We start from the raw sequence: 26740 nt of genomic DNA on the forward strand, positions 1-26740 counted from the left end.
CACACTCAAGATTTTTATAATCTGGGGAGACACCAAGCCAGACTTGCGTGCAAATGTGTGTTAATAAAGCCCGTGTTTAATTATGGAATGTGCGTATCAATAATGTTAGCAGGCTATGGCTCGTGCTAGTCAAGTTGTGTCTTTTAGGAAGCCTTTTGGACACACTGCCCCCCAAATTGGAAAACCAACCTCTTCCAACTGTGCCTTTGTGCTTATCGTGACCCTACGTGGGGCTCAATTATGTGTCAGTCTCCACGTTGAAGTCAGGGTCCGCTTGTATCTGCCACCCAGTAGGCTCTCAGTATGTTTCTTGCATAAAGTAAATAAAAGATATTTTGAGATCCTAGTCCACTCTGGGGTAGCTTCCCAGAAGAGGAAAGCTGGGATTTATTTTAAGACATGGAAATGATTTGGTGGAAGGAGGCACATTTCTTCCTTAGTTCCCTTCACTATGCCTAGAACATGGGAGCAGGGCTTGGGGTGGGCGTAGTCAGAAGGGCTTGGGGGAGAGGTGAAGCAGACTGTGCCTGCGCTTCTTCCGTGATTGGAAAGAAGTCCTCAGGGGCGGGCTCGCTCCGCCAGAGTCAAGGGTGAGAACAGGAAACGAAGTCCTGACCCTCAACCCAGCTTCACCTGCACCCTCCTACCATATGTTCTCTGTACGAGACGCCATTGTACCAAACTTTGCAGTGACCTTGGGAAATCACTTCCATCTGGAAGCCTGGGTGAGTCACAGGAAGGCAAGATGAAATTTCTCCAGTTTGCATTTGGCCCGGACTGTCACATCTGCATTTTGACCCTTATGAAACGCTATTACCCAAGAACATACGGATGGCTGCAACATTGTAAATCAAAAGCCTTGCGGCTCCAATTCCCTTCCAATGCACACGGTTAGACATAGAAGTCACAGTTGCTTACAGGCTGCAGTTGGACTTTGAGAAAATGGCAGGCTCTGGAAAGCTCTGGGCATTTGGTCAGGACAGTAGCAAAGTGCAAGGGTTTGGGAAGGTAGTGGTTGGGTGGGAGAGTGTGGTGCACGCAATTTTTTTCTTTCTGGTTTTTGTCCCAGGAGATCCATTTGATATTGACACCTGAACTTTGTAACATAGCCTGGTCCTGCTCCACTGGCTTCTACACAAAAAAACACGATGCAAAGCAGCTGGGGCAAAAGCAGTTACCATGGAAACCCCAGGCTTTAGTTTGGAAAGTAAAAGTGATATTTATGATGACCGCAGCTATGGTTTGTACCAATGCGCTTCCCGGGAAGTCTCTTTTTATCCTGAACTTTAGTATTCCTTTCTTTCCCGCCCGTGGAATTTGGCAAAAGAAAAATTTTAAATCAGATTGGAAATATTACCTTCCCAGTTAAATAGCTAAAACAGGAGACCTTGATTTATTCAAACCATATTTGTTGAAGACAGATTTAACTCTAAATGGGGAAACTGCTTAAAGGTCAAGTTTTGTCTTGGATACTTTGAAAGAGTTGCTAAGCATTTTGTCCCCCAGGAAGGCTGTGCTGACACCAGGAGGTGTTACTTGTTACTTCCCCACAACCATTTTCCACCTCTCAGGAATGAGAGGAGAATTATGGCCGCAGAGAGCAAACACATCCTTTTGTGGGCATGATCGCAATTGTGGTCAAGCCGGTCATGGCAGCAGGAACAGACCGGTCGCCTTAGAGCACTGGCCTGAGATACAGAAAACATTAAGGGCATGGGCTGGGGCACCAGAGAGAGCCAGGATGCAATTCCCACTCTGCCGCTAGTCCTTGCTGCATGACCTTGGGCAAGTTTCTTAACCAGCCTCTGCCACAATTTCCTCGTCTCTGAAATGAGAATCAGAAAACCTACCGCTCCAGTTTGCAAGGATTAAATAAAATAATGCACACAAAGCATTTAGTATCAGCACGTTATAAACTATAATGCAAAATGAAACCAAGCTGGAACCACTGTTTACCCTCTAATGGCAAGGAGGGTGGATGATCTTGGGCCAGTGGAGTTGCCAATACCTACATAACAGTCGTGGATACATGCACGCACGTACACACATTCAACTGTCTACGTCGATTTTAAAAAGCAACTCTTCAAATACAAGCGTAATTACCGATCTTTATAACTAAACAGTATTGAATTAATTGCCCATATGTTCACAGTAGTATGGTGAGCCCTGTGCAGCACAAGTAAAACAAAGCCTGTCCAGGGGTGCCTGGGTGGCTCAGTCGGTTAAGCATCTGACTCTTGATCACGATCTCACAGTTCGTGAGTTCAAGCCCAGCGTTGCACGGGCTCTGCACGGACAGTACAGAGCCTGCTTAGGATTCTCTCCCTGCCCCTCGTCTGCTCGCTTTCTCTCTTTCTCTCTCTCTCTCTCAAAATAAATAAACATTTAAACAGCGGAAACAAAAATGGAGGCTGTCCTTGTTCTTAACAATCCTAAACCGATGACACGGACATGGACAAAAAAACAGGTGGACAGCTATAGCTGCCAACAGTCTTAGAGAAATCTAGAAAGCCAGGTAGAGACACTATGCATAAAGGCAAAGGTCTAATGCATGAGGAAAAAAAAAAAAAATTAAAAGGAAGAAATCAATCAAAAGGAAGAATCAGGTGGAAGGGAGGTAGGGAAGACAGGAGAGCAGAAGCAAGCAGACCAAACTGACACATTCTCTGGCTTGAAGCAACTGGTCCATCTCAGAGCGCAATGGCCACAAGCCTGGCCCAGCTCCTCCGATGCCCGTCTCTGAGCCCCTCAAAATCCAGCCCGTCTCCTCGTGTTCCCTTTCTCATTCCATCTCAAGGGCATCTGGTTGTCACGGGTAGCCTCTTACCTGGCCCCTGATGATTCCCTCTTCTTTTGTACTCATCTTCCCTTTCTTGGAGGAAAAAAAAAGCAATGATTGGCTATGAAGCCCTCGGCAGTGACAATTCTTGTTGCCAGGATTTTCTGCCACACTGAGCCTTCCACTTTTCCAAACCTCAGGCGAGTGTTGCTTGTTCCTCTTCTGTTTCTTTCTCCCAACTTCATACCCGTCCCTAAGTTCAGCCCTGGGCCCGTCTCCTTGTCGGAGGGCCCACTGACTTAGCAGCACCGGTTCCCCAATCCCGTCACGAGGGCTGGCCCCTCACCAAGACGCAGATATTCACCACTGATCTCTGGATCAGTTGTGTCCAACTGAACACTCTGAGATGATGGAAATAGCTCAATGCCGGGGCACCTGGGTGGCTCGGTCGGTTAAGCGCCCGACTCCAGCTCAGGTCGTGATCTCACAGTTCATGGGTTCAAGCCCCGTTTCGGCCTCTGCGCTGACAGCTCGGAGCCTGGAGCCTGCTTCGGATTCTGTGTCTCCCTCTCTCTCTGCCCGTCCCCCATTTGCGCTCTGCCTCTCTCACTCTCAAAAATGAATAAATGTTAAAAAAAAAAAAAATTGAAAAAAAACACAACAGTTCGATGCCTACACTGTCCAGTAGGGTAGCCATTCATCGTATGCAAATGAGCATTTGAAACGTGGTTAGCCTGGATGAGGAACTGAATTTATAATTCTCTCTTATTTCCATGAATTTAACTCAAATTTAATTCGCCACATGTGGCTCGTGGCTACCACGTTAAACAGTACAGTTCTACATAGTTTCACTACAGCTCCGTGATTTCAGGTGTGATCTGGTCACAACTAAAGGCTTTCCAGAACGTGTTCCTCCCCCTGGCATCTCTGTCTGCACTCTAGGCTCAAATGCTACCTTTTGTTTATTACACTCCGATTCCTCATAAGCAGCCTCTGATTCCCACTATTCCCCCTGCAGGCATCCCCACTCTGGGCATTGCCCCTCTGTCCCACGGCCACACCCCGTCCAGGTCCTCATTCAGACCTACACAGTCAGCTGGGTCTCTCACTTCAACGCGCCCTGCCGTCGCTGCTGATCTAACCTCTCTCCAACACTGCTCCATCATGTCACTTACCTGCCTCAAACCCGCAGTGTGGTTCCCCACATTCCCTTACTTCAAGGCCAAAATCCTTGTCTGCTTTTCAACAAAACACCAAGAGAATGTGATGCCATGAAGCGTGGCCATGCTGCCTTCCACGGTTCTCCCTGCACGCACACACAAACACACACGCACGCACGCACAACTACCCTTTCCAGGCGGATCATCTCACTAGCCCATGGACATTCCATGCTCACTCCTACCTTGGGGCGTGGCTTTGCAAATCCTACCTTTCAAGATCCAGCTGAAGACTCCCTCCCTCCATAGACATTTCCAAGCCCTGCCTGACACACCTCGCCTCTGAATTCCTGGAACATTTCTAGGGAATGTCATCTTGTCCTGATAATTACTGTTTCATGGGAACTATCCTTTCCTTCCCAATTAGACTTCAAAGCAGTGAGTCGTTTTCTTCAGTAACCCCTGTAAGACGTAGCTCAGATCGGAGCGTGAGGTAGATGTTTATTGCTTCGTGAACACTTCTCAACTAATTGGTACGTTCAGGATAAGAGCTGGACACGAAAACGTCTGAGAACTCAGTGAACATTAAACTCACACTGTTCATAATCGACTCTCTGCTCCCCCTCCTTCTTGGCAGCTCCCTCTACTTGTCCTCGCCTTTTCCAGCTTCTATTCCCTTTGGTGTCTACCTCTTCCAGGAAATCACATGAGCTAATCGTGACGGGTCAGGGTACAGAGTGTAAGAGTTTTCCATCTTCTCCTGGGGGGGTGGGCACGGCTGATGCTGCTTATGCCATATAATCAACGTGTGTCTGTTGAGGAAGTCACGCTATAGAGTATAGCGGTAAAATCATGACAGATCTCTGCTTCTTACTGGTTTGGTGTCACTGGATGAACTGTTCAACCCTGATGAGTCTCACTTCTTGGGCAGGTAAAACAAGGATAAAAATACTTCATTGTACATTTACAGGGAAACCACAAGTTAAATAAAATCACACTTGAATAATGGGCTAAAGATAGAGGATTGGATATGCCAGACACAGAACCACATGGATGACCGAGGCGTTTTCATTTTAAAGAATGATCTAGAAAAGCCATGTTTAAACCAAAAGAACTCCTTAAAGTGGAGTTAATCTGTGTCAACTAATCTGAAGGAGAAGGAGCATCTGGAAATCACATACAGCCCATGACTGCGGCACAGGGCCACACGGAGGTGAGAGGAATCTGAGCAGGTCTGCTTCCTCTCGGGAGTGACGAGGCGGAACAGAACCGTGAAGGGAAAAAAGCAGTCCTCATACAGAGGCCAGAAAGGACAGTGGCTAGCCAACAGCAGGAGGAAAAACACTCTTTGGCTTATCAGCCACAGAAGCTAAGCAGGACCTTGAATTCGGGGTAGCGATTCCCCTTTCAGTTTCTCCTGATAATAAAAAGGGGCTCAGGAAAATCCCTCCCAACTTTTTACTGCCGAAGGTCACTTTGCTATGTTTCCCCACAGAACCTATGCTCTGAAAAATTTTAAATGATATACAGTAGACGAAGGGCCTACGTATTGACCAACACAGATCAACTGTGCTGTAGATGTTAGTTACATGAAACACATGACTATTTGTTTCTCATATTTTTCTATACACTGTACATGTACAATGGGGTAGCAACCTAATGCGTGAATATAAAATCTATAAAACCTATTCCATACTCTGAAGTCTAGATTTTCACAGATCTCATAAAATCTGTAGAACCATGTGAATCCAGACTGGGCTCTCTGCCAAATGAGTTCTGATCAGGCTATGTTTTTGGCCCTAAATTAGTAACGTCGAACTCTTTATCTTCAGAGTTTTTGGACTTAGGAATTCCAAAAGAATTGTGTTTATACTACTCTATGTAGTTTTCTAAAAAAAGAGGTAGTCTTTTTGAAAGATTCCGTTAAGCTTTACGAAATGTAAAAACTAGCGAGTAGCAATTTCAAAACTTACTACAAAGCTACAGTAAGCAAAACAGCCTGGTACTGGCATGAGAATAATAGATATCTGGAATATGGAAGAGAATTGAGAATCCAGAAAGGAATCAAGTTATCAATCGTTAACTGAATTTTGGCAAGGGTGTGAGGGAAAGAATAGTTTTTTCAATACGTGGTGCCTGGGCAGCTACATTTCCACATGCACAAGAATGAACTTGGAACCTTACCTCACACAAAATATAAAAATTAACTCAAAATGGATCCAAGGCCTAACTGTAAGAGCTAAAATGATAAAGCTCTTAGAAGAAAGCAGAGTGAGGGGCGCCTGGGTGGCTCAGTCGGTTAAGCGTCTGACTTCGGCTCAGGTCATGATCTCACGGTCTGTGAGTTAGAGCCCCGCGTCGGGCTCTGTGCTGACAGCTCAGAGCCTGAAGCCTGCTTCAGATTCTGTGTCTCCCTCTCTCTCTGACCCTCCCCCATTCATGCTCTGTCTCTCTCTGTCTCAAAAATAAATAAACATTAAAAAAAATTGTTTAAAAAAAAGAAAGCAGAGTGATAAGTCTGTGACCTTGGATTAGGCAATGTTTTCTTAGAAATGACACCAAAAACATAAGCAACAAAAAAGAAAAAGTAGAAAGATTGGACTCCATAAAAATGAAGACATGTGTCCATTAAAGGACACTCTCAAAAGAGTTAAGGACAATCCATAGACAGAATGTGAGAAAATGTTTGCACATCCTATATCTGATAAGGGTCTAGTATCACAAATATATAAAGAACACCTACAATTCAACAACAAAAAGACAAAGAACTTAATTTAGAAATGGACAAAGGACTTGAACAGAAATTGCTCCAAAGAATATATGCAAATGGCCATCAGGTACCTGACAAGATGTTCAACATCATCATTAGTCACGAGGCAAATGCAAAGTAAGACCACAAGGAGATACTACTTGACATCCACTGGGGTGGCTGTAATTGAAAGGAAGAAAAGGAAAATAAGTGCTGGTGAGGATGTGAGGAAACTGGAACCCTCAAACAGTGCTGGAAGGTACATAAAATGGGGCAGACACTGGGGAAAACAGTTTTTTGGTTCTCCAATAAGTTAAACATAGAAGTACCATATGACCCAGCAATTCCACTCTTAGGTATGGACCGAAACGAATTGAAAACAGGTATTCGAGCAAAAACTTTTGCATGAATATTCATGGCAGCACTATTCACCAGAGCCAAAAGGTAGATACAACTCATATGTCTATCAGCTGATGAAGCGATGAATAAAATATGGTATCCAAACAATGAAATATTATCCAATCACGCAAAGGAATGAAGGACTGATATGTGTCACAGTATGGGTGGAGCTTGAAACCATTACACTCGGTGAAAGAAGTCAGACAAAAAGGTAACATGTTACATGTTTCTAGAATTATTTGCACTTTTGAGATTAGGCAAACCCAGACAGAGGAAATCAGATTGACAGTTGTCAGAGGCTTGGGAGAGGGGAAATGAGGAGTGACTGCTAACAGGTACAGGATTTCATTTGGGGGTGGACATGTTTTAGAAGTTAGATAGTGGTGACAGCTGCAGATCATTGTCATTGTACTGAATGTTACTGGATTATACCCTTTAAAATGATTAACACGATGAGTTTTATGTTATGTAAATTTTACCAAAACACAACAGTGGGTAGACAACTATTAGCTTTTTAGGGACCCTAAGGCATCTGGAAACCTTAGTTTTTTTGGAATGACTGGCCAAGATGTTGGAACACAGTAAAAAGAATCAAAATTATTGACTATAATTAAACGTGTTTCTAAAGATTTTGATAGATCTTAGGAATTCCTGTCCTATAAACCAGGGTTTATCGGTCCTGGCACTATCGTCATTCGGGGCTGGTCACCGCTTTGTGGTGGGGCTGAACTGGGCACTGTGGCGGGTTTAGCAGCATGCCTGGCCTCTACCCACTAGATGCCAATAGCACCTCCCACCCCAACTGGGACACTGTGACAACCAAAAATGCCTTCACATGTGGCCAGATGTCCCCGGGGAGCAAAATTACCCCTTGTTGAGAACTACCAGTTATGACTTCCGCAGGACAGTTTCTTTTTCTGGGATTTCACCTTCTCCCAGAGTCTCCTCTGAAAGAATCCACTTCTGCGACTGTCCTTTAGTTATTTCCTAAGGAGAGTGAAATCATGTTGAAAAACAACACAGTTGTTGACTGCAAGTAAGTTTCAAAAAAAAACCATTTCTCATTATAAGGGATCAACTATGTGATCAACTCACAAGCAGCAGGTTTCTCGCGGGCAACTACACGCCCTGGCAATAAGCTAAATGTGGATAGCATGCGCGTGCGCACACACACACACACACACACACACACACAAAGAAGAAAGAAAAAGTTAGTGTTCAACATTCCCTTTTCAAACCCTTTTTGGGCAAAGACTACGGCTCTGCCAGCATTCCAGAATAATGACAGCTGATGTGCCTTTTGTCAACTATCCCTCCTTCCCTTTTGAAAATGCAAACCTAACTCCTTCCAGAACCTCTTCTGATACCCTTTACTGAATCTGGAATCCGATACCCTTGGCACAGACAGCAACCTGTGCCCCAGACCCCCCTTAGCAGCCATTGCCAGGGAGGCGAGGCTACGGGTCCAGGACACCAGTCCCCTATCTGTTTCATATCTTGGACTTCTGAGTATTCCATTTGAAGCTGGAGTTTCATTTGAATTCATGCGAACAAGGAGTTCTGAAGCTGACAAGTTTGAAAGCCACTGGCCCCGCACAAGCCCATTTTACTACAGATGAGGAAATAAAACCCAGGCTTTTAACTCCTGGCTGGACCACTCTCCTCTCTTCCAGGGAAGCCGGCCAAGCAGCTCCAGCAAGATGTCACTTCACCTCTGTTGTGTCTCTGTTTCTGCTTCTCTGCATGAGCACCCAACTTCTTACAGGTTTGTTCTGGGAATTAAAATTGAGGCAGTAAAGTGGCACAGGAGCACCATTGCTATGGACTGAATATCTGCGTCCCCCTCCAAATTCACATGTGGAAGCCCTCACCCCAACGGGACAGTATTTGGAGGTGGGGCCTTTGGGGGGTGATTCGAGTTAGATGAGGCCATGAGGGTAGGGACCCCATGATGGGATTAGTGTCCTTGTGAGGAGACAAAGCTCGTCTTTTCTCTGCCACATGAGGACACCCCAAGACACCAGCTGTCTGTGAACCAGGAGGAGAACCAAGCCCCTGACCGTGCTGCACCCTGATCTTGAACTTCCCAGCTTCTAAAATTGTAAGAAATAAATGTCTGTTGTTCAAGACACCCAGTCTGTTACAGCAGCCAGAGAAGTGACTAAGAGAACTATCTATCCCATCAGATATGTGAACTACTTTATTTCTTTTTCCTAGGAAGAGACGTGTTAACTCTTCACATGATTATTTTTAAACTTCATATGGGTCAGGGTCACGAGAGAAGGCTTGGCCTTCTGGACTATCCAAGGACTCTGCCACTGTCTGACCCCATGGGTATCTTCCTCTAACTGCCCCGTCTGGAACCACAAGCTTCCACGGTGCCAAAGGAAATGGTCACACACGGGGTCGGTCTAATTTCTGCTTCACACGCTGATATCAGTGGAAGAGGTACCTGAGCCTAGGTGGTGACGTCAAGGTTAAGCTGAACTTCCTCATCCCCTTTTCTAAGTTCTTAGTAAATCTAAAAGAATGCACACAGTTGATATTTTACAGTGATTTATCACCACCGAAAGACACTAAGGAAGGGCAATATCCATGAGCCAGAACCTCTGAGAAATTTCTGGCAATTACAGGTTGGTTGGTCATGAGCAGCCTCAATGAAGGACAGATAAGTCCTCAGTTAATCTCCAGAAAAGAAGGTAAAGGTAAGAGGTTTCCCAGTGGCTGCTCAGTGATACCCCCAGGGGCTTTGAATAACGGATGCTGGAGACACAGGTAGACCAGGGGGGCTGTTCAAAGACAAATCTCAATTGTATTCAAGTGTCTGAGAAGAGTATGAATGCTGAGGTTCACATGGGGTGGGAGGCCCCTCACTTTTCCCAGGCAAGGTCAGCAGACAAGTAAGGGGAGGCTCTCCTGGATGGGGATCCCAGGGGGCCAGTCATGCCACCCGGAGGACAGGCCACCACACCCCCTGTGCCAAGCAAACAGGACAAAGAAACCCTGCTCCGTAAAACTGAAACCTTTTCCTTCTATCTCCTTCTCTGCTCCCTATGGATACACAGGTCTGTACCTTAGCCAACCTAAACTACCGCAAAGATCATTCGTTTCCTTCTCCCCTTGATCTGGGTACAATAAAACTTTATTTACAAAAACAGGCCATAGTTGGCTGGTCTCTGTTCTACATGATAGACAAAGTAAAATCCAGAGCCCATGAGTGAGTAAATCACAGTATAAAAGGGCGATTAGTATTACTAAACTAAATTATAGAAAGAAACAAAAAGCAACGTAGGTAATACAATCGTTTAATAGCAATACCCTAAATCTAAAGTACAAATATTAACCCAAAGATGTGAATTTCAGGAAGAAAGGAAAATCAAAGTGTGCTAAACTTCTTTCCTTATGTGGGCAAAGGTGACTGACAGAAGTTGTGGTAAGACACAACTGAAGGTTTAAAAAAAATGCTTCTGAAAAGCTCTAAGATAACTTCTCATAGAACTAAAAATAGGAGACAAAACGTTTCCAAAACATTGCAGAATTAAAAGGCAAAGGGGAAAAAAAATGGTTCAATTTGCAAGAGACAGAAAACAAAGAAAAGGAAGAAAGTATAAAGCAAGAGGACAAACATCAAAGCAAATGTATCTGTTACAATCGCTGGAAATTAGTTAAATCCTTACCAAGAGACAAATACACAGACTAGACAGACACATAGACCATAAAAATATTTATGTGATGCAAGATACACAACCTGATACATAAAAAGGCAGGCAAAGGTATGTTGGCAAATGCAAACAGAAACATATTAAAGATTACAGCATTAATTTTTTATATGTACATATCAAGGAAAAATAAATAGGACAAAAAGTCTATATTTAATGGAGATATTGTTGACTCAGTCTTTTAGGTATCAAGCAACTATATCAACATACATAAAGCAAACCTGTTAAAAATAGAAGAATAATTGGAAGACTTCTTCCCAGTAGCAGTGAGAATTTAACCATACCTCCCTCAATATTTGACAAATGAAGTAGATGATGAGTAAAGATAGAGAATAGAAGGTCTTAAAAACACCACCATTAAAGTTTAGTTAACATATGCCTATTAAGTATGAAATCTATTAACTCTGCTAATTATTGATCATATATTAAGTCATAAAGAAAACCTCCATAAATTCCATAAGCTCGAAATTATTTAGTTCACATTTTCTGACCACAATGCAGTAAATCGGAAACTGATTTGCCACAGTGGAGGATTCAAAACACCAGTTATTTGTAAATTAACAAACAACAAGAACACCACGACGAATCCTCTTCTTTCTACACAGGACAAAGGAGACATTAACAGTGGAAAGACAGAACAACCCAATGAGAGCCCAGCCTAGCAAAACATAGGGCAAGGAGCTTAAGCTTGCTTAAAGGAAAAGGTACAGCTTTGACTGTTTGAATCTTAGGCAAGAAAGAATTAAAGTACATGAAGCAAACATTCTGCACAAAGTTATACAAAAGGGCAAAATATAACGAGAAAAAGTATAAGAAAGAAATTTCTACAGATTAAATTATTGCACCAGAAAACAGATTAAAATGATTAATAAATCCAGGTCACGGGTTCCTAGAAAAATCTAGTAAAATAGACAATCTTCCAGGGCTATCTTGGTGAAGACAGAGAGAGAGAGAGAGAGAGAGAGAGAGAGAGAAAGAGAGACAGAAAACATAACCACAGGATTGGGAAATGGGAAAAATAGAAAATAAATGAAAAATTAAAGAATTTCCTGGAGAATTCTATTGTAAAAATGTTAAGCCTCAATGAGAAGGAAAATGGAAAATAAGAAAACAAAGATTATCAAATCTGACAATCAAAATAGACCACTATCCATGGAAGAAATAGAAACCAGTCTCCAAGAATTGCATCCATAAAAGGAGCTGTGCCCAAATGTTTTATGGGCAAGTTCTTTCAAACCTTGAAAGAACACATAATTCTTATGCTATTTAAACTGTTATGGACGGTTGAAAAAAAAAAAAGAAAAGTGTCACAGTTGGCTTTATGATGTTAACATAAACTTGATACCAAAAATGTGACCAAAACAGCATACTAAAATAAAACAATACAGTCACTTCACATAGAAATATAGATGCAATCCAGAAACAAAATATTTAGTATAATTCAGTAGCATCAAAAAGAATAATGCCACTGATCAGATGGAATTTAATCCAAGAATACATGGATAGGTTAATACTGTGAAATAAAATTTATCAGATCGGTGTCAGTGACAAAAGCTGATACTGATGTGTACCAAAAAAGGAGCATTTGATAAAATTAAAAATTCAGTTTTGGTAAGATTTTTCTATAAACTACAGAAAGGTACTGCCTTGGTATGAGGAAATACGTTGATCTAAAACCAACAATGAGTGCCATATCCAGTGTCGAAACACTGAAGCAGCATTTCCCAGATCCCCTACAATAATCACTTTTCCAGGACATGTTAGCAAGTGCGATGAAAAGTACAATGTAAACAATCGTTCAAAAGTCATTTGGGAAATAAATGGAGTGACATGTCATATTTCTCAACAGGAGGTCTTGGCATGATAAAGATGTCACTTTTCAAATTAATCTATACATCCTAATCAATCATGATCGACCCGTGACAGGATTCGTGTGTGGTGGGGGCCAGTGAGCGACAGGGTGTCACTTGGCAAAATGAGTCCAGGGTTCTTCTGGAAGAATAAACGTGCAAGGATGGACGAGATAGTTTTGAAAAAGAATATTCTTCCAGGGGCCTTAAACCAAAAACTATTAAAATGTATTATGAAACCACAAGAGTTAAAATAATGTATAGAACTTTCCAATCACTATGATGTATACCTGAAGCTCACATAATGGTGTATGTCAACTATAACACTACAATGAAAAGGGAATAAACGATTTTAAATGAAAAAAAAAATCACGGGGCACCAATGCTAGAGCGGAGAGACAGGTAAATGGAACAGAAGGAGTCCCCAGATTCTTTCTAATATCACAAAGGTGGCTTTCCAAATAAGACAGGAAAGGGTAGATTATTCACTAGATCTCTCAAGAATACCTGGCTAACCATTTCGAAATCGATACAGTTAGACATCACCTACCAAAGTGCAAAAATAAATTTCAGATGGGTTACAAATGATGCCCTAAAAGAACTAGGAGAAAACAGAGGTTATCTGACTGGCATCGGGGAAGCATCTCTCCAAGCATCCCCGAGAAGGCACAATTCATGAAGGAACAGATTAAAATAGGTGACTACATAAAATTTTTAAACATCCATATATTTGCAAAACCCACAAAAACCATAAAATGTGAAAAACCCAATGGGCAACATAGTTGCTAATGTATGTTCAAGAATTATAGTATCATTAAATACTCCTCATCTTTATTCTCATTTTAGTAAACCTCTCTGTCTTTCTGCCTGCAATCCATTTGCCATTGCTATTCCACAGATGGTGGACGCCACCCTGGAAAGGAGGACATGATTCAGAGGAGCGTCCCATTTAGCCAGAAAAAAAAAAGGGAAGGTCTTCCCCATCTACCCTCTATGGGTGGACTGTGCGGGGAAACGGGGAAGTAGTGGGAAAAGGCAGCTGGATGTCTGCTCTGAGCTCCCCTCTCAACAAGGACCTTGGGGCATTTAAGAAAAAGGTGGGAGTGAAGGTGGTTTTTCCCACTGTCCATTCTGGGCATCTGGGAGATGGCACGTGACAGGCCGTACCTATGAAAGTCACAGCCAGCATGTTTGAACAGAGAGCAAGCCCAGTCAATACGCCTGTGGCATGGTGTGGAAGGCACCCACGGGACTCTCCATGCCTTGAGACAGGGGTGAAACAGTGTTGAGGATTTTAGGAGCAAGAGGTGATCAAGGGGGGGCAGTCGGGACAAAGTGACTCTCTGGCCAATGGCAACAGAGCAGATATCTCCCCAGCCAGGAATGAATGGAGTCACAGGCCAAACCTTGAGAGTCGGAGGTCCCAGGGAGGACTCCGTGGGGCTGGGTCATCAGGTGGAGTAATGGGCCACCACGACCAGCCTCAGATTCATCAGGGCACAAGAGCATGGGCTGGGGGCTAGTGTTAAGTCACTAGACTACACCAACCTCCCCAGTGCAGGATACTAAAAATCACACTTAAGGGTCAGCCAAGCACCCTAATTTCCTATCTACATACCCACGAAATCGTGTGAGCCCTTGGACCTGATCAAGTTGAAGGCAAATCTGAAAGGCTTGTTGTTATTCAACAGAAACTGAATATATAAAGACATTGCTTAAACGATCGGATCAGGCTGAGCTTATCGAATTTGACTAAAATTGTGTGTGTGTGCGTGTGTGTGTGTGTGTGTGTGTTTCTGAGGAAGTTCATGAAAAAGATCGCATCGGTTTTTGGAAGATAAAGAAGCTACATTTTCTCTGCACTATCTGATCATGGCATGAGAAAAAAACTGGCAACCGGGTATATACTACAGATAAGTGATTGATGTCCTCAATGTATAAAAAGAGCTTACAAATAGAAAAGAAATAAAAAGAAATGGAATTATAAAAAGTGGCCCAAAAGCACAGACAAGCAATTTCACGTTACAAGAGTCGAAATACAAATAACTAATAAGAAAACAGGGGAGACTTTTTCAGGTAGTAAAGAAATACTTGGTTTAAAAATGAGAAGCTGCTCTAAAAACGTCCAGCTGGCAAACCAACTGGCAGTGTTAAAATGCAGCGAACCTGCTAGACAAGGAAAATGCCTTAGAAACAGGTCCTCACATCCGAACCTGAAACCGGGAGGCCACAAAACACAGCAATGCCTTCGTCCCTAAGGGTCACCTGCTTCAAAGTAATGACTTGCCTGTCTGTAGCCTGGTTGGAAAGAGTCGGTTATCGTTCAAAGCATTGTTGGAACTCATTTTAGATGTTTTCTGAGCCTGCAGCACATTCTTTTGAAGATGACGGTAAATCTTCATCGACAGTTTCGTCTTGTGGAAAGAGCCAGAATTAATTTAAAGCCAAGTCTGGTTATACTATTTGTGATCAGAGAAAGGTTTTCTCGTAAATCTGCCCTGGAGGCAATGGCAAAGAGGCATTCCAGAACTAGGCAGCAGCTCACGAAAGTATTTGCAACCGTGAGAAGAATGGTGCATCTTTCACCTGTCCTGTGTAAAGGTCTCCCACTGGTCTGTCCACAGTCTTCCTTCCACTAAGCCTTTGATAGTTTGAAATACAGGCTTGTTCCTGCTCAACCACTCATAAAATACCTCTAAAAGCCTACTTAGTCTGGCCCTCTTTCTCCAGTTTCATTTGTTACCAGTTATCTCACAGCCTCTCAGTTCTGGCTACACTAGCCATCTGGAAAATCCTCATGGACATCAGGCCAACCTTGTCAGAGTCCTTGCCCGTTCTGTTGCCCCCCTCACCCTTTTGGCCACTGAACATCTCCCCATTCTGCACATCCTGGCTCAAAGGTCAAGCCTTCCTTTGCAGCAAGGCTTTTCTGCACTCCCTGCCCCAGGTCACTCACCTCCACAGTGCATGTTCTCAAGGCACCACCCACACCCTCTTCATTGTACGTAGTCTGGATTTTTTAATCAGACATTATCTGATTAATATCTAACTCTCCAAAGAGATTAGAAGCCTGCAGGAAGGCAAGGACCCAGACTGGCTTTACCTGGTGCATTACCTAAAGGCCAGCATGAAGGAAGCTCTCCATAAATAACTAGCGGGTGAAAGAGAAGTGCAATTTGATATGATTGTGTGGCAGACAAGCCACAAGATGGTCAGAATCACCCTCCCGCCCTCCGGGCGTCTGCCACTTGCCCATCAGGACAGAAATCCGTGTCCTTGTCCCTTGCACCCATGCTGGCCCTGTGCCTTACTTTCACTGCAGAATGAGACAGCAGTGACACGGGCCAAGTCTGGGCCTAGCTCTTCAAAGGCCTGGCCACGTCTGCCCCGGCCCACTTGCAGACAACGGCCACGTTGTAAGAAAGCTGGTCTATACCCCTGGAGGAAGAGAGGCTGCCAATTCTGAGAGCCAGCCCCAACAGTCACACGTACTGGCCTTGACTCATCCCTGACCCACAGAATCCACGAACTGTAAAAGAGTTGCTGCCTTAGGCCACGACGTTGCAGGATGGCGCGTGGTACAGCAGAAGTAACAGAAACTGGCCTCGCGTCTTAAAATCGTAACGGTTCTGAGATTGTCTTCACATCACATCTCTAAGAGGTCAACCTTCTCCGTAAGAGTCAGGGGCCTGATCCCTCTGTGCCTGCAGCCGAGCCACACAGGGTCTGGTCATCTTGGGCATCCATAAGAGTCAGAGCCACTGTATGTCATTTATACATTACACGCACTTGTCCTTTTTCCCTGCTGTGTGTCACATATCACCAGCTGAAAGTCTGCTACGTATTTAATTGCACAGATTTTCGGCTCCATTAGGGGAGGGATTTTTTTTCTTGTCTTTAGCTCCAGTGATTCTCTAGCTGCCTGGGACATAGGAGATGCTCAATGAAATTTGCTGAACGAATGAATCCTTTGCCTCACTGCTTCCCGCTGATTCGCCCCTTGCCAGCTTTGCCTTCCCTCCAACATCCCATCTTAAAACACATGCTGGGGCGCCTAGGTGGCTCAGTCGGTTAAGCGTCTGACTCTTGGTTTCAGTTCAGGTCATGATCTCATGGTTTTGTGAGTTCGAGCCCCAGGTCGGGCTCTGTGCTGGCAGCTTGGAGCCTGCTTCGGATTCTCTCTCTCTCTCTCTCTCTCTCTCTCTCTCTCTCCCTCCCTCTCTCTCTGTCCCTCCCCTGCTCCCACTGTCTCTGTTCCTCTCAAAATAAATAAATGAACTGAAAAAAAAAACAAAACAGAAAAAGAAACCACATTCTCCCTCCTCACTACTGCGTGCCCTGCTATCTTTTTAATTTTAACATTAATTATCAAATATTCTATGTTTACGTGAGCCACAGCTCAGCCCCACACTGCCTCCTTTGGCTCAGAGATAACAGCAATGCCTACGTCCAATAATAATAATGCCTGTTTTGCATTTCAATCAGATAACCTGTCCAAGGTTCAGACACACAATTATGCGATCAGTAAATATTGCCCCCTTATCCCTTTCTTTCCAATGCTCTCTCTTTCTCGGCCCTCCAAGGGATTCTAGCCCTCATAGCAACGTCCTTGTATGTCAGTAATGGTCTGCAAGTCACATACATTCTGATAAAATTCACATTTGTGGCCATCACAGCACTGTGCTAGGCAGTTGACCTGTATAACATCTCCTATTTCATGAAGAAGCAAGCCTAGCTTTAAATCTCAGGCCATGGCTCCCAACCCCCCCCCCCCCCCCCACCAGCGCACTGACTCTGGGACTAGCGGGTTCTAGGCAAAAAGACGAAATAGGCAAAGATGCTGTACATGCTTTAGGCGCTGGAGCGCCCCCCTGAGGCATATTTTTTACCCTTCTTTCTATCACAGAAGGCTGACACCTTCATCTTCTCCCTAGTCATCTCCATGATCAAAACCTGGCTTTTAAAAACATTTACTCCCAGGTGTCCATGGCTGATAACATCATCCTCACATGTGACACCCCTCCCCACAAGGGGTTCCGAGTTTCAACCAGACATTTAGGATGCAAAAAGAAAACGAAACCAGCAAGACGTAGAGTTGGAAGTGGGCAGGTCAGATTCATACCTGCAGTCACACTATTCAGTCCAGCAAATCCACCCAGCCTCGAGGGGAGGAGCAGGGGAAGAGCAAAGCGCCGAGTCTGTGAGGAGCCATTGTCACAATGTAGAGGAGTGACCTTCAGCGATAGAGAGCGCTCACTCGCCTGGCTATCCTGGGCTGGTTCCCACACATGTGGGCACTTGGCTTCTCAGCTTGCTATACCACGTGCATGCCTGCCTGGCTTAGTTTCGAGTCCCGCTATTCTCTGTTGTACTTGTCATACTTAAGAGCTTGTGTCCATTGTGTATGAGAATATAGTGGCATGTGTATTCTTCTGTCCACACTTCGCAGGAAAAATGGACTCAAGACAGTTACTAAAGACAAATAATACCTCGCTGATGGCCCAGTGGAAGTAGTGCAGGCTTCAAGTCAGCAATGATACTTCTAGAAGCTTCCACAGTGACCTCCAGGCACCGTTAACTGTTATAGTCCTTAGCACTCCTATTTTTATTTTGTTTTTTTGTTTTTTTTAATTTTTATTTTGAGAGAGAGAAAGAGGGAGGTAGGGGGCAGGGGGGAGAGCAGAGGGAGAGAATGTTAAGCAGGCTCCATCCACACCGATCATGGAGCCCGACGTGGGGCTCACTCTCATGAACTGTGAGATCATAACGTCAGCCAAAATCCAGAGTCAGACGCTGAATCAACTGAGTCACCCAGGTGTTCCCTTAGCACTTCCAATACCACCTCCTACACTTGTGATAATTGTTCCTAATTTGTTTTCTTAACTAGATTGTGATGCCCCTGAAGGCAGGGAATGTGCTTTATGCATCTTTTTCTAACTCAGTGCCTGGTACTTATTATACAGTCAATAAACCTGGAAGAAATAGTCTCTTGCTTGTTTGGTGCCATGAAGAAGCTGTGGACCACAGATCTGGTAGGTTTAGGGATCTTCGGCTGTATGGAGCAGCAGGTCAGGCTGCCAAAGAGGAGTTTTCAATTTCCCTCCCGCGGCACCCCATTATTTGGATTTAAAGGAAGCCCAGTGATTCTGGGTGCTCTTGTCTTGCCATCACTCCCCTCCACTGTAATACTTCAGCTCAATGTTTACTAACTCCCCAGGAGAGCGGATCCAAGAGGAAGGCCATGGTTAGACCAGAGCCCCCCTTCCCCTGAGTGAGCTTAGGAACCAGCCCACCTCCCTGGACGGCTCAGCCACCACCAGAAATCCCAACCCCCCAGTCCCCCATCATCACCTGAGCTTAGTCCAACATCTGACTCTATAGGACTCCTAATCTGTTCCAGTTCATGTCCCTGCACAAACACACGTCTTTACTGTGGTTCCTACGTACAGTCATCGGCAACATTACCCATAACCCTCAGCCTCTTAGCTGTTGGACAGTAACGCGCAACCTTCTCGACTGGTCTTACTTTCAACTTGTGACTGGCTATAAATCTCAAATATGTCCTCAGGACTTCCTGGTGACTCTACTAAATTTCCATAATCTATTTACTCTCTTGCCTCACAGGTGAATATTGCACATCTTCTCTTGCTCCTCAAACCAACAATCATTTCTTATTCCTTTCTCGCTCGTAGCTGATGATCTTGCTTATTTTCTCGAGGGCATAAACATACACCAAAGAGGGGATTACCTTTCCCCCTCCGTATGTGCTTGCCTCTGTGCTTAGACACCCCGGCTTCACCCTCACTTGGGCACTGAACCCCACCTCCTCCCTTGCCTATACCATCATTCCATCAAAATGGTATCCTATCTCCCACCTTTGGAAATTCTCTCTAGATCCTTCCAGCTATACTCTATTTCTCTGCTCCACTGTCTAGGAAAACCTTTCCCAGGAGTTGTGTCTTTTCACTGCTCCCACTTCTCCATCTCTCATTCTCTCTAGAAAGCACACCGGCAGGCTTTCCTCTCCATCACTCCACTGAGACTATTATTCTCAGAGGACCCCATCATATCACCAAGGACCTCCACATGGCCAAGTCCAATGTTGAGTCCCAGCCCTCCTCTGCCTTGGCCGAGCAGTCGCCCGTGACACAGCTGAATATTCTTGGGAGGCAAGAGAGTAAATAGATTATGAATACTCTTGCCTTCTTGAAACATTTCCATTTGGCTTTGGGATCAACACGGTCTCTTGGTTTTCCTCCCTCTTCCCTGCCACTCTCTTCCAACTTCTGCTAATTGGTTCTCCTCTCTCTGGCCCTCAAGTACAGGAATGCCCCAAGACTCAGTCCTTACCTCTCTTTTCTCTGTATTATGTTCTCCTTTGTAGATCCTTTCACTTCCATGGCTTTAAATATATGGATGTGTTCCCAGTGTATATGGTAGCTCAGCTCCAAATTCATGTATCTAACTGCCACTTGGCATTTCTACTTAGATGTCAAATAGATATATGACTATATGGCATGGCTACGTGGCTACACAAAATAAACACTTATACTTCACGCCCCTGCCAGCCCCTTATAATCCAGTCATTCTCTGGTTTTCCTAGAGTAAAATGCGCTGTTTACCCTGGTGCTTACGCCCCAGACCCGGAAGTTATCTTTAATTCCTCTCTTTTTTCTCATACCCTATGTCCAACCTTGTCAGCTCCACATTTGAAATAAGTACCAGATGTGATCACTTCCCACCACCTCCACCTGTTTCACCCAAGTGCAAGACATCTCGGTCTTTCCACCCTTGGCTTCTCTAACGGCCTCCCAACCGGGGTCCCTGCTTCCACAATCGTCCCCCCAAACAGCCCACTCTCCAACCAGAAACCCAAGTGATCCTTTAAAAATATAAAACCAGCCACATCCCTGCTAAAACCTGTCCAATCGGATGGCTTCCCATCACAATTAGAATAATATGCAAATTCTACTTGGGCCTAAAAGACCCACATGACCTTGTCTATTTCCACAGCCTGTTTCTGGACTTGTCTGCCCACTCATTCTCTGTAGTTCAGCCAGGCGGTGGTCTTTGCTTTGCCTTGAACAGGTCAGGCTCTTTCCCATCTCTGTACTCGCCGTTCCTCTGCCCAAAAGGTCCTTCCAGACTTTGTAAAGTTTGCTCCTCACTTCAGTTAGGTCTCTGCTTAAATATCACCTCTTCAGAGAGGACTCGTCTGACCACCCACCCCGTTGTCCTACAAATCTCTATCCTCTGATCCTGCTTAGTTTTTTATAGTGTTTAGCAACCCGTGACTTCTTAATATATATTTATTTGTCTATCTCCCCCAGAAGAATGCAAACATTTTACTGGCAAGGAGTCTGCTGCCTTGCTCAAACTATGTCTAGAACAATTGCTCGGTACACACTTGATAAGTACATGGATGCATGAAAAAATAGGCGAACTTCAGGAGGAAGTAAGAGATGGGATGCAGAAAGATAGGGAAGCAGGGGCTCAGGTAGAGTGCTATTGAAATAAATTCAAAGCTGTGATGTACTTCTAGGAGCAGAGTCAGCAACAATGATGGGTAGGCACAATGGAAAGTCAAATAGTGAACTCAGAAGGGCCTCTCAAGCAGCCCTGTCGGATGGAAATTTCTGCAGCGATGAAAATGTTCTATATCTTTGCGGTTCCCAAACAGTAGCCACTGGCCAGATGTGGCTACTGAGCGCTTGAACTTTGGCTAGTGAGATTGAGGAACTGAATATTAATTTTCTTTAACTTGCATTAAATAGCCACATGTGACCGGTGGCTATGGTACTAGAGAAGCTCCAGAACCTTCCCCACACTTGTGATTTCAGAATAATAATGCAAACCTCACTGAGTTGTTGAGGGGATGCATGAAATAAAAAAGCCTGGACAAATGAAACCAAGTTGGCCCCCAAAACTAATAGCTATTATTACACGGAGTTGCAAAGTAAAGTACTTTAAATACATGCTACTTAAATTTGGCTCCAAGGTGCCAGAAACAAACTTTTATTAACTTTTACCATATTGTTTTTGTTTGTTACAGTTAGTGGATAACCAATGTGTGGGTCTATACTTGAGCTCCCAAACTAAAAATAGCCAACAACCATTTTGGGATCTCACGAAGGCCTTTCGGGGATAGATGACTATTCCAAGTGGATCAGCTTGCTGATACTTACGATGAGCTAATTAGTTTTGACAACAGCTAATTTAGCATTTGCAAAAATTGGATTTGTAACATTACTGCATTATTTTCAAACAGTGTCATCGGCAGCTTCCAGAACGCTCTTGGATAAGAGGACTGTTTGTTTTGCTACTTACTATTAAAATACAGGGGAAAGTATTTACTTATAGGAAACATGATGTTGAATTCTTTAGAGCTTAAATTCTTTTGGACATAAAATCATCTTTTTTTCCTTGTCAGGGGCTCACCACACTTTCTTCCATACCGAATCCAGAAAATAAAATTAACACAGATATAGAACTAAGCAGACCATTATGACTAACCCTTAGGAATAATCTAATCTAATAATAAAATTACACATTTGTTCAGCATAAGTACAGTGCTTATTTTTAGGCCAAGAGAATTTGCAGTTCAGAGCGGCAGAGGTGAAAGTGGAATCCCACAGCCCTGCCTAAGAGTGTGGTGGAGACTCTGAGACTCCAAAGAAGAGAGGATCTGTTTAAATTAAACACATGCTTACAGGCATTAAGAAAAGCTGACGTTCTTATTAAGGAGACCAATTAATCTGCATCTGTTGGAAGCAGCTTTACAGTAGTTGAAAAGGTGCCTAAGGACATACTGTAAATGAGACTGGAGAAGAAAGGAAACTGAAATTTACTTTTCTACGGGGGGAGCATTTCCTACCTGCTCCCCTCCCCACCCCCACCTCTGGCTTTGCTGTTTGAAATGCAGATCCTTTTTCTGCCACCCCTGACCTTGACTCTAGCAGAAGGGGAAGGGGATGAGGAACCCTAGACACAAAGATGGGGTGTTTGAAGACTTACCGATGGGCATCACTAGGAAAAAAGGCAGCCAGCAGAGGACGAAGCAGCCGACCACGATGCCCAGTGTTTTGGCCGCTTTCTTCTCCCGGGAAAATTTGAGGAGCCTCACGGAGAAGTGCGTCTTGTTCTTGGCGCTGGACACCCCGCTGCCTCCTACCGGGGCATTTTTCCGATGGATGCGGAGCGTCACCTGCTCCGAGTCCGACTTGTCAGTCTTGAGGCCGGACTTGAGGCCCCGGCTTTCCCTCTTGGCCACCACGTAGACCCGGCAGTACATGACCAGGATGATGGTCAGTGGCACGTAGAAGGAGCCCAGGGCCGAGAAGAGCACGTAGCCCGGCTCCTCGGTGATCTGGCAGATGGTCTCGTCTTCAGGGGCCGGCTGCCTCCAGCCAAACAGAGGCCCGATGGAGATGACGAGGGAGAGCGCCCAGACACAGAGCAGGGCCATGAGACCCCTCTTCTGGGTGACGATGGTGGGGTAGCGCAGCGGGTAGCTCACACCGATGTAGCGGTCGATGGAGATGATGCAGAGTCCCATGATGGACGCGGTGCAACACAGGACGTCCACCGCCGCCCAGATATTGCAGAAGACCCTGCCAAAGGCCCAGTAGCCCAGGATCTCAAAGATGGCAGAGAAGGGCAGCACCGTGGAGGTGAGGAGGAGGTCGGCCACCGCCAGGTTGACGATGTAGTAGTGAGTGACCGAGTGCAGATGCCGGTGGCAGGCCACGGAGAGGATCACTAGGATGTTGCCCAGCACGCCGAAAATGATGAGGCCCCCCAAGATCACCCCGAGCAGAATGGCCTTGGATATGTTCACTGGTGCCTGCGGATGGGTGCAGTTGGAACTGTCGGAGGCATTCCCAGAGAGAAACACCATGGTCCCAGCCGGGGCCGGCGAGGTCCGGCTCTCGGGAGCCACCCCCGGGCGAGGGCGGAGGCGGGAGCGAGGGAGCAGAGTCAAAAGGTCTCGGCTCTGGGGAGCCTTGCCCGCTGGGGTTAGCTGGGGGTGAGAGAGGGCGTGTGGGTGGGAAGCAACCCCGGCCTGCCCTGGAAACCCTCAGAAGGCCACGCAAAAGGGCAGGGCATTAAAAGCGACATGGCCAGGGACGCACACGCGGGGCTACCCGCGGACCCTATTCACTCGCGGCGCTGGCCTTCCGGCCCCAACTCCCTCCCTCCCCCAGGCTTGGCGCGAAGCTCGAGGAGACACGTTGCAAAATGCAATCCCAGAACTACAGGAGCCCGCTTCTCCGTACTGTCCGATCCGTCCTGCTTGGAAGATTGGGCATTCTGCGCGTAACTGGGAATTCAACAATCTAGCGCCAGCCTCCCCGCTACCCACAATCAAGTACCGGTGTGCCGTCGACTCTCAAAGGCGGGGACCGCCGGCATCTGGGCGCTTCTCCCGGCCCGCAGTTACCCACAGTGTGACCGGCGCGCGGTGGACTCGTGCTAGATCCAGCTTCTGCGCGCGCAGGCCGGGGGAAGTGGACGCGAAACGCTGGCCAAGACCGAGGCGGCTGCGGGGCGTCGTCGGCCCCGCGTTCCCCTGAAAGAGCCCAAAGAGAAAGGCGGGGTGTATACCGGGCGCCCTGGGGAGCGAGGCCGTACCGGGCCCTGCGGCTGGGAGCCCCGGCGACTCTGCGGTCCCGGAGCGGCGTGCCCTGCTGCAGCACGGGCGGCGCGGAAGAGGACCGCGAGCCGCTGGGAACCTGCCTTGGCGCGCGGCCCCGCGGCCTCTGGCCGGCTCCAAGAGCCGAAGCAAACAAACCCCGAGCCGCGGCGGCCAATTACGCGCGGCCGCACAGCGAGATTAAACCCCGCGAAGCTCGCTTAGGCGGGACTGCGGCTGGTGCGTACGTGTGTCGCGCCGAGCCTGGCCGGTGGAAACTGGAGGATCCACCCGGGTGCCATTTAAACAGGTTGCTTCGCAGTCACCTGGAGGGGGCGGCCTGGGAGAGGGAACCGCTGCGACCCGGGGACCGCGGCCAGCCAGTGCCACGCGCACGCTCACGCCGGTGGAATTCACACTGGGGTGTGCGGTGCGCGCGGGTCGGTCGACCCGCGAAGCCGGCCCGAGGGCCAGGTCCCGAGAAAAAGCTGGCGGGGCCCGAGGGCTGAACGCGACCGAGGTCGGTCCAGGAGCCCTTTTCCAGCCGCAGGAGCAGCGGTGCCGGAGGACTTGAGCCGCCGGCCACACCCGGACGGGCTGCGGGGGTGCCGGGGGAGAAGTGGTGGAGAGGGCGAGTGCCACTCTGCAGAAGGGGCTTTGCAAGTGGCGGCCACTGCGGATGTAGTAGGCTTAAAAATCAGGAGGATGCGGGACGTTTCGCTTTGCCGGGCTGGGGGCCACGGTGTTTGTGAGATACTTAGGTTTCCACGGGGACTGAGGCAGGAGTGCGAGGAGTGGGGACCCATCTTGCCTTCTGACGATTCTGGGGTCGGGCCCTGAGGCCGGACTCCCAGGCAAAGGCTATGGTGAAAATCACAAGTTCAAGAGCTCACAGGTGGTCCTAAAAGCCAGCAACTGCAGAAAGCCTCTTTCCTCTACCTCGGGGCGACAAATACGGACCAAAAACACACTTGTTAACTAGGAGGTAACTTTCCAGAATATACAAGGGAAACGGGGTGGGGTGGGGATGCAGGTGTCAGAGCGGGTGAAAGAAGCGGGGGGCGCACGGGCAAAGTGCGGGTTCCGTCTCAGCGGGAAGCGAGGGCGATTTGCCCTCATCCCGGCCCCTGTGGACGCCCACGCCCCATGCCGCAGCGGACTCACCTGGAGCGGGGAGAGGACGGGGGTTCGGTCCCAGGAGCAGCCCCGCCGCCTCCTCTCTGGGGAAAGAGGCGACCGTCCCTCCAAGGAACCAATTCTTAGTCCTTCTGCACCCGCTGACTCACCCCTCCTCTACAGATGTCTTTAAGCGCCCGGCTCACTATCGCTTTACCTGCAGAATTTACAATAAAGAGTGAAAACAGGAAAAGAAAAAAACCCGGCCAACCCATAACTCCACGTTCACCCTTTTAATTTTCAGCTCCCCGACATCAGCAAAGAACGGCAAGGAACTTTGCAGCTAGCTCTCGCTGACGTCACACAGGCAGTAGCCCCAGCGAGTACGGTGATCGGCTGTTTACCGTATTACTCTGCGGCAACAGGCAGAATGCGCACAACCGTATTTTCCCCCCTCCTGCTTGTCTTGAGTGGATTGCGTTCTCGCTTTACTTGAAAAAGATGTTTGTGTGTGCGTGGTGTGTGTGTGTACGCGCGCGCGCGCGTGTGTGTGTGCGCGCGCGCGCGCGTGCGTGCGATTTTTACTTATAGGAAATAACTTCTTTAAATGATACGATTTTAAAACTAAAGAAAAATTGACGCCTGCCTGGTAGATATTACTGCGGATGTGGTGCGTTCACAGAAATGCCCCCAAAGTTACTTTTGAACAGCTTTATTGAGGTAACACTTGGACTCGGTTCTGTTAAAATCAAGAAGAGCATATGTTGTTATGCCAAATACACGGGTAAATTATAGTATTTGAAGGTGTTTCAAGATGAGAGTAAAATCAGATAACATTTAATGAATCTGATTGTAACAAAATTATGATTCCTGGAAGATGTAAAGGGAGCATATTTAAACTTTATGAAATATGATCCATTTCTCATTTCTCGGATCTTCCTCTCATCTGTCTCTCATCCATCTCAGATGGATTTTAAAAACATTATAGTCCCGCTGTAGTTTCTTCCACAGTTTAGTGTTGGTAAAGTTCCACAAATTCTTTCCCAGCTTTTGTGAGAAAATGTATTTTTTAAACTAAAGTTACTTCTGTTACTTCTCTCTAATTCTCTTTGATTCGTTAATAGCTGGCGTATGAAAAGCTGACATCACCAGTTTTATTGATTTTTTCCTTCTGGTAAATTCCATGTTCTGTTTACCTTGCAATTGAATAAACCCGTATGTGTTTTGGGATATTGGGAAAACACTCGAATTTTCTCCACTTTGATTCCCACCTCCTACATCATCCTCCTTCATCTTTATTGATTTAGAAAACATATGCTGTTCCTAATGTATTTGCCAG

General features: G+C 46.1%; 1 protein-coding gene and 1 pseudogene across 7 annotated transcripts in view; one reads left to right on the forward strand and one right to left on the reverse strand.

The window, feature by feature from the left end:
• The window catches only part of ADRA1A (adrenoceptor alpha 1A), a 109230-nt gene extending 83356 nt beyond the window's left edge, over positions 1-25874 (reverse strand). For 2 of the 7 annotated variants that reach the window (XR_009615932.3, XM_060653203.3), the window contains exons 1-2: positions 25450-25871; positions 22668-24222 (exon numbers count right to left, since the gene is read on the reverse strand). Coding sequence is in view for 5 of the 7 variants with exons in the window: in XM_060653203.3 (XP_060509186.1) it covers positions 22668-23550 (883 nt within the window). In the remaining 2 variants the exon portion in view is untranslated. Of the gene's footprint in view, positions 1-22667; positions 24397-25449 lie in introns of those variants that run through there. The other 5 variants (XM_078445430.2, XR_009615933.3, XM_060653205.3 and 2 more) reach the window with 5 other exon arrangements.
• LOC132692918 (5'(3')-deoxyribonucleotidase, cytosolic type pseudogene) overlaps positions 25313-26740 on the forward strand; it is a 100775-nt pseudogene continuing 99347 nt past the window's right edge.

Source organism: Panthera onca, chromosome B1 (genome assembly GCF_046562875.1).
Source record: "Panthera onca isolate mPanOnc1 chromosome B1, mPanOnc1 haplotype 2, whole genome shotgun sequence".
Lineage (NCBI taxonomy): Eukaryota > Metazoa > Chordata > Mammalia > Carnivora > Felidae > Panthera > Panthera onca.